General features: G+C 53.1%; 1 protein-coding gene across 1 annotated transcript; it reads left to right on the forward strand.

Annotated features, from left to right (window-relative positions):
* The first annotated feature begins 6,051 nt into the window (after positions 1-6,051).
* LOC133924440 (BTB/POZ and TAZ domain-containing protein 2-like) lies at positions 6,052-8,252 on the forward strand. Its single transcript, XM_062369963.1, has 4 exons — positions 6,052-6,375; positions 6,473-6,606; positions 6,735-7,361; positions 7,767-8,252. The coding sequence occupies exons 1-4, from the start codon at positions 6,274-6,276 to the stop codon at positions 7,933-7,935; spliced, it is 1,032 nt and encodes a 343-aa protein (XP_062225947.1). The 5' UTR covers positions 6,052-6,273; the 3' UTR covers positions 7,936-8,252.
* The last annotated feature ends 329 nt before the right edge of the window (positions 8,253-8,581 follow it).

Consider the following 8,581-nt stretch of genomic DNA (forward strand, 5'->3'; position numbering starts at 1 on the left):
ATTTAATTAGATGAAAGTGAATCTCTAATTTATTTTTAAAATTTTAGATCAATTCAATAATAAAAAAAATACAAAGCTTGCATCCCAGCCACGCAGCATCCTCCATCTACAGCGGATGGTCGCAGTTTTGAACCACTCCATTGTTCATTTGTTTTGTTTTTTTGCTTCGCTTCTTGCTCGACATCCACGCACGCCACAAGGTACATGCAGGAGCCATCGGTGCAGGACCTTCGTGTTGCCGCGAGGGCACTAAGATTGCAATCGTCACGAAAGCACGTCCCAAAAATGCTGCGGGCTGGGGCCGTGAATGTGGACCGCTATTGTTGAGAAGGTAAACATACAGGTGCTAGGAAAATATATCTTACTATATTGCGTACAGCCAGCCAAAGTGATTTTGGATCATCTTACACCGGATACACAGCGAAGAAGAGCCACGAAAAACCTCATTAGCACTTGCGGACGCATAGACTATTAAAACCGTTCGTTTACATTAAAATTCATACTAAAAAGATAAGTAAAAAGTCATAAAATAAGTGTGAAAACCAATGAATGATTGAATATCAGGTATGGTGTGTGAAAAATGGATGAAAGAATAATCCGTGCGTCCAGCCCCTCATGCGAGTTCTACGTTTCCCCGAAGGAGAGGCAAAGGATGTGGCCCAGTAATGCGGTGCTGATGCATGCGAAAGAGTACTCGCCAGTGCCAGCTCGAACGAACCATTATTTGCCTTGCCAGTTGCCCCATCTCTCGGAGTCTCGGACCATGTGCAGCTCATCAGGCCTGCAGTGTGCTCTCGCTAGAAGCCGGGCCCTTCAACATGAGCGGAAAGGTCAGCAACGCTTGCGCACTGGTAGCGACTAGTGATACGTAGCACTAGCAGCCAAAACTCATGTCGCGATTTCAGTCCGGAATGGTGATATTTTCGCCTCGGACCCGACGGAAAACGGGGGTCGATGGCTACTGCTTCGTCGTGTTTTCCTTCTCTGCCGGGGAAGATCAGAAGAGCAAGTTCGCCTCTGCGTGTGTGAGCTAGCGAGATGCATGTACTCGTGAGTGCGATGCGCTGGCAACTGCGAACAACTGCACCCGATCTCGCCGCCAGTTTTAGCTAGCTTTACACAGTGGTCGCGCTCAGGTCAGGTGTACCGTGCACTAGCCAGAGAGGAGGGGGCGTAGAAAAATTCCAGTGAACCTTCGCCACCCTTACAGAAAGAGTCACTCTGATCGTACTCTCAAGTCTGAAACCTTTCATCTCCTGTCGAGAGCCGGTAGATCTCCAGATTCAGAGAACACCATGGTGACAGGGGCTTCGCTTGGAAATATCGCAAGGAGAAGAGATACCAACCGGTGAAAGGACGCAACTTTTCTCTTGTCCGCATCGGTCGTCGCCACCAGATGCTCGGACGCCGACGTGCGCGGTCACATGGAACGTTGAACACTTGAACCGCGGGAGCCTGGTTGCGTTAAGAGCCGTCAGTTTTCTCCCGGCCAATGGCGACGGTGCTCCGATCATCATCTGGGGTGCAAGTTGTGGATTCGATTCGCGTATTGTGATACCGACCGAAACTGATATCCTACCTCGCCTATCGGCCAATCTGTTTGCGCCGTCGTGATTGGCTATATCAGAGAGAGGTGCGCGAATATCTTATAGGATAGTTTCCGTGGTAAATAGTAATTAGTAAAATCTCACGACGACGAAAGATACGATGGCCATGTAGTACGTAATCCATCAGATGAGCTAATTAAAATGCTGCTCGGTTATGCCAAAAAAAAAAAGAAGAAAGGGTGTTACCGAAAACAAGACGTATACAGACATCTTCAACCTCACACCCTGTTTCTCTCACTGCATAACCAATGTTCTTCTTTGCATCTTCGATGGCTTATGTGCTTGCCCTCGTCTCCAACGGTGTTCCTACCGTCGAATTCGCTAATATCGTCGTGTCGTCTTCACTTGCCCCCACCCCGGCACCGTCCATTTAGTCATTGTCGGTGACATGAGAACCGGGGGTCTCCGAGTCCTGAGGCTAGAACAGCAGAGTGTCACGTGGCGCCTTCTCTCGGGGGTTATCTCCCCGAGGTCCGAGAAGATCAAGTTCCGGGAGAGAGTGCTCGGTACCATGAACAGTGATCCTCGAGTACCCGAGTTCCCCGATAACCCGAGAAGACCAAGTACCGGGAAGAGGGTACTTGGAGCCATGCACAGTGGTCCCCGAGCACCTAAGTCCTCCCACGACAAGAAAAGCCAAGTTCTGGGAGAGAGTGTTCGGGGCTGCGAACAGTGGCCCCTCGAGCACCCGAGTCCCCCGAGGACCCAAGAAAAACCAAGTTCCGGGAGAGAGTGCTCGGGACCGTGAACAGTGGCCTCCGAGCACTCGGTTTCCCGAGGACCCGAACAGTCAGTTCCGGGAGAGAGTGCTCGGGGCCGTGAACAGTGTCCCCCGAGCACTCGGTTCCCCAAGGACCAAAAGAGGGCATTTCCGGGAGAGAGTGTTCGGGGCTGCGAACAGTAGCCCCCGAGCACTCACAGTTCCCCGAGAAACCGAGAAGTCCTTCGCCGGTGGTCCCTACAGAGGCCTAGCGGTGAGGTGTCAACTGGTGAGAGACCTGATGCTGCATTTAAGAGGGCACGTGGCCTGTCACTTCCAACCACTCCCCTTACGCCTGCTGTCAGTCCCTGCCACGGTCTGCTAGGGAGGCATGGGGACATTTAATGCATAGGTCCCATCGCGCGTCATCCGGCGCGCCTCGGGATAACATCGCAGAGCTCGAGGCACACCGCCTGCCGCCCTGTTGTGTCAAGCCTGCTCTGACCGGGCGGGCACGCAGAGCCGCTCGGTGGCTGCCCGATGGGCCCTCCCCGCATCGCCTGTTGAAAAGCGGAATGATGACGAACAAGATCGGACGGGACGCATTTTCAAACCTCCCCATCACCTCGCGCAGCAGCTCATGATGGTTGCTTTTCATTTATGACGTCTTGGAACTCGCACCATCCTTTTTGGGCACGCTACCGCCCCAACGGGTACATAAGGCGGGGCGGGCTCCCCAGAGGACGAACATGAGGACAAATCTCGAAGAACACAAGACAACGGACAACCAACACTGAAGCACGGAACACATTGACGAGTCTCGAAGAACAAGGAGCACGAAGCTCTAGATTTAGACAAATATTATTGTAACCTAGCAAATCCTCTAAGAGACATTCTTAGAGCATTTATAGCATACACATAAGAGTAGAGTGTTACGCTCAGTGCGGTCCGAACATGTCTAAAAATCTCATAAGCATTTACTCCTTTCTACCTCCGATCATTCCACCTCCACCTGTACCTTATTTACTTCCATTTATTTCACCTAAGAAGCGGATTCAGAATCATCCCTGTCGGAGAGTGAACTCCTGTCGCAGGGATCCCGAGAGACCCCTTTTTAGAGATTCGGCCGGGGGGATGATCCTGGAAAAGCTTGTGTGGGAAATAAGCGGGAACGGAAACAAATGCGATGGCTGGCGGGAGATGATCGCCCTAATGCGAGAAAAAAGTGGGTGCACCGGGGTTTAGACAGGTTCGGGCCGCACGGAGGCGTAACACCCTACTCCTGTGTGAGCGCTATATTTATCCTTGAAGGGAATTCTTCAAGGATGTATCTGGTTCTAAGGGGAGAGCCGTTTACAAAGAGCTTGAGGCTCTCGTGTTCTAGCTTGGCTTGGGCTGGTTCGAGCGTCTGCGTCCTCTTCTTCACACACTTTCGGTTCCTTCGGTCTTGTTCGTCGGGGGGTCCTCTCTTTTTTAGTGTTCTCCATCCTTTCCTTTTATAGGCGCGCCGACCTCAACATATCCTGAATGGGAAAGAGGGGATGCGAATGCCAAGGTGCCACGGAGAAAGGCGTAATCATTTCATCTCGACGAAGTGACAGGGGCGGTGGAGAAATGCGGCGCGCATCCGACCACCCGCCACTGTGGAAGCCCTCGGGCGCCATAAAGGGGGCCCGCCGGGCAGCCTCAGATGTGTCCGGGGCGCCCACCCTGTCTTGTTCTTCAGCCATGGCAGGGTGGCAGATGGAGCACTTCGATCTTGGCAACGTTATCCCGAGGCACCCGGGTGAAACGGGACGGGACCCGTGCATTTAATGGACCCACGCCCCCCCCTCCTGCCAGTGCATGGCAGGGTCTGACACTGGGGCGTGGGCAGCTGAGAATGTCAGGATGTCAGGCCGCGCGTGCCTATTAAATGCGGCATTGGGCCTTTGACTGGATGACACCCTGACGACGGGACCCTTCGGGTCGTCGAATGATCTTGCGCGAACCTTCGGGGAACCGAGTCCTCGGGGGCTGCCACGTGCAGCCCCGAGCACTCTCTCCCCGAGTACTTGAGTGAGACCTTCGGGGAACCGAGTCCTCGGGGGCTGCCACGTGCAGCCCCGAGCACTCTCTCCCGAGCACTTCGGTGGGACCTTCGGGGCACCGAGTCCTCGGGGGCTGCCACGTGCAGCCCCGAGCACTCTCTCCCGAGCACTTCGGTGGGACCTTCGGGGCACCGAGTCCTCGGGGGCTGCCACGTGCAGCCCCGAGCACTCTCTCCCGAGCACTTCGGTGGGACCTTCGGGGCACCGAGTCCTCGGGGGCTGCCACGTGCAGCCCCGAGCACTCTCTCCCGAGCACTTCCTTCTTGGTATTTGGGCTCTGCGGATCATCGGGGAACTAGGGTGCTCGGGAACCAGAGGCGGCGGCCCCGAGCACCTTCTCCCGGGGCTTAGCCTCTTCTTACCTTGCAGGGTGGTGACATGTGGTGGATGGCCGGCCTGGCCTCGGGACTTAGGGACCCCTGGTTCTGAATACACCGACAATCCCCCGGCCTAATCTCAAAGGAGGTCCCTTCGGATCCCCGCTTGAGAAATTCACCCTCCGACAGTCATCTTTCGCCGATCGCAACTGGCGGCGTCCCACGGCTTCCTCCATCAAACTATCATATCACCGTCGACCTCCCTCTAAGCTAGAGGATGAAAAAATCCCACCGAGAAAAACAACATGTGTGTGCACACTCGTTTAAACGGTCACCCGAGATACTTCGACATTTTCGAGACGTCTAAAACTTAGAAGATGTGAAAAAGAAAAGAAACTTCTGGTGAATTCTCAGGAGAAACTTCACCCATTCGAGTAGCGATCAATAGGATCATCCAAATAAAAAGCTTGGAACAAATAGTGACATTTAATACTAGCCGTCCGGGTAAGCGTATCCAGGACCGGTACAGCAAGGGATTAAGCTGATTTGATTAACGCGTGTGTCCGAGTCAGCGACCTCCCAGCCGAAAGAACCAAATCTCTCTGGTGGCCTGCGTTGCGCTGACGTCGTCTACCTCCACGCGCCCGGCGGGCCCAGCCAGGCGAAGCGGCAGCCTCTCACGCTGCCGGTGGGCCCGGCCCGCAGCCTTACCCCGATCGGCCTGCCGACTCGGATCCTCGTCCCCGGCCCCCGACGCCTCAAGGGCCGGCTGCTCCACGACGCCGGTACGCCACGCCGTTGGCGAACCCAACCGCGTCACCCTCTCTCGTCCCGTCCCGCGTATAGCTAGCTGCTGCATATACCTCGTTCAGCTTTCCTCCTTGACCAAAATTTCAAAAAGGCTAAATAACAAAACAAATTTGAAAATGTTCAAGTGCTAAACCATTAAACTGATATATGGTATAATGTATAGCCATCATAAGTAAGATATTGATATTTTCCATACATGGTTCAAAATACATATTTGAGTGATATTTATAGATATAATACCTTAAAACAACTTTAAAAAGCATTATTGTATATATACACCAGAATTATAACTAGCTATGAGCCACCATAGATTAATTCTTTCACGTTTTTCATCCTTGTAGTTATTCCTTATGTCTTCGTAGCTATATTTATCTACAATTTGATCTCAATATGTACTTAGCAAGTTATTGATAATAAAATTATTTTTCATCTTGTTATATAACTAGCCGTGTTTGTTTTTAACTGATGAGTAGTTAAGGTCAAAGGAGCTCTAATCTGAATAAAATTGGCCTGGCCTATCCTCCGTCACGCTTGCCTTCCTTGCCTTGCCTCGCACTATATAGCTGTCGCTGAGCTTGAGCTGCTTTCCGCATCCCCCTCCCGGTTCACGAAGCCGGGAGATTCATTTTTGCGCCAGTTCGTTGGGTTCCGTTGATCATTTCGTGGCCAGTTAGAATTCTAGGTAGACCCAGCTTGTTGTCTTGACTAGGAGGACGGCGAGCTTCGGACGATTCGCAGAAGGGAAATCGATGGCGCTGTACGCGGATCACGACGCGCTCCGGGCGTCGGCGGCCGACCTGCGGATCGTCACGTCGGACGGGCAGAGCATCGCCGCGCACTCCTACGTTCTTGTAAGCCAGCTTGATTAACCAGCACTTGTTTTCCCCGGTTGATTCTTGGTGCGTGGCGCGGTGGCTGATCGTTTTCGTTTGGAATCGATTGTTCAAGGCCTCGGCGTCGCCGGTGCTGGAGCAGATGATTGACAGGGCGTGGCGCGGGTGGGGAGCCGAGTGCACCGTCCGCGTCCTCGGCGTCCTCTCCGACGCCGTCCTCGCCTTCCTCCATTTCCTCTACTCCTCCAGGTAATGCCTGCCATTCAGGTCAACTCAAACGAATTTCGGGTGCACGAGCTCATCCGAAGCGCGCATTCACCACGATCGTCATAAGCTTTCGCTCAAGAGATAAATCTGACGCGTCGCAATGCGCGCAGGGTGGCGCCGGAGGAGGAGGAGGTGGTGGGCGCGCACGGGCCGCAGCTGCTGGCGCTGGCGCACGCGTACCGCGTGGGGTGGCTGAAGCGGGCCGCGGAGGCGGCCGTGTCGGCGCGGCTCACAGCGGAGCGCGCCGTGGACATGCTGAAGCTGGCAAGGCTCTGCGACGCGCCGCAGCTGTACCTCCGGTGCGCGCGCCTCGCCGCCAAGGACTTCCCCGCCGTCGAGCGGTCCGAAGGCTGGCGCTTCGCGCGCCTCCACGACCCGGCCCTGGAGGGCGAGCTCCACCAGCTCCTCGAGGACGCCAATCAGCGGAGGGAGCGGTGGGCGCGGGAGAGGGCGTCCCAGGAGGCGTACCGTCAGCTCGGCGAGGCCATGGACTCCCTCGACCGCATCTTCGCCGACGACGGCTGCTGCGACGCGCCGTCGACGGACAAGCCGTGCGCGGCGCGGGACAGCACCTGCCAGGGCCTGCGGCTGCTGATGCGGCACTTCGCCACGTGTGCCCGGAAGATCGCGCCGGGCGGCTGCGCGCGCTGCAAGCGCATGCTGCAGCTCTTCCGCCTCCACGCCTCCATCTGCGACAGGCCGGACCTGGACCAGCCATGCCGAGTGCCGCTGTGCAGGTGAGAACATGGCCCAAAAGGCAACATTTTTACGCAGTAGCTTATCAATTAAACTCACGCCGACTGCACGATTCGAGATATCTGCGCTCCAGTTTCATGGCGAGTCCAAACGAAATATTCCGGCGATAGTACAATGCCAGAGGCAATGCCACTTTTCGCCAGCCACCAAGAATCTGGTTGGCGAGATGCCCTCTCTCCGAATAGGATCCATTTGCCCGTACTGACGTAGCGATCATTCATTCCCACGAAGGGGCATGGCAATGCTACGAAAAATCTCCATCAAACTGCATGAAAAATCCGATCGATTCATGCATAGCAGATATTTCGAGCTAGATTTTTACTGACGTAATCAGATCGAGGATTTGTAAAACTCAGGTTTTGATGTGATTGGTTAACTTTGCGCAGCCATTTTAAAACCAAGATGCAGATGGAGAAGGCGGACAAGACATGGCGGCTCCTGGTGAAGAAGGTGACGAGGGCCAGAGCAATGTCTTCCTTGGCCGAAAGGAAGGTGCCGGAGGTTGTGGCACAGTCATGGGCGAGGTACAGCAGCAGATGGGCTAAGTTGAGATGAAGAAGCACTACATGTACATGGCCAATCTCCATCGCATGCAATTTTGCTGCTGTCCTCTCTAGTTACTCTAAGTCGGAGTACGGCAGAACACAATGTGACGCTGTCAAGTAGGTGGAGACAACTTAGGCAGAATAGAAATAATATTTACATTTTCTATGGGAAATAATAAAATATGATGTGTAGGCCTTATATATGTACTAAAAGTGGACTTGGTATATTAGCTGCAATGATGTTGTTCCTAAAACAAGGCTGTCATATTGTCAGAGGTTCATCAGAGATGCAATGTGCTACAAGAAACTATTTTTGGATTTTCAGTATCACAGAGGAGTTTACCCTCAACGAAAGAAGAGAGTACCACAAGGTAACTGTAGCATGTGCAGATCTAGTGGAGTGTTGCGAGAGAGCCAGAGGCCTGATCTATGATGCAAAAAGATAGCTCTTTACTAAGATCCTGCTTGTTTACTGGCCGGGTTGATGAAATGCTTCTAAGCTTGTTTCTTGTTTGGCACATTTTGTGCTTCTGCACAATTCATTTTCTAGATAATTCTATAAAAATAGATTTTGTTTTTCCAGATTATGTAGTTAATTTTCAAATTTTACTTATTAATAATTTACTACAGAATCCTTTAAAATCCACTAGCAGAAA

This window comes from Phragmites australis, chromosome 7 (assembly GCF_958298935.1).
Source record: "Phragmites australis chromosome 7, lpPhrAust1.1, whole genome shotgun sequence".
NCBI lineage: Eukaryota > Viridiplantae > Streptophyta > Magnoliopsida > Poales > Poaceae > Phragmites > Phragmites australis.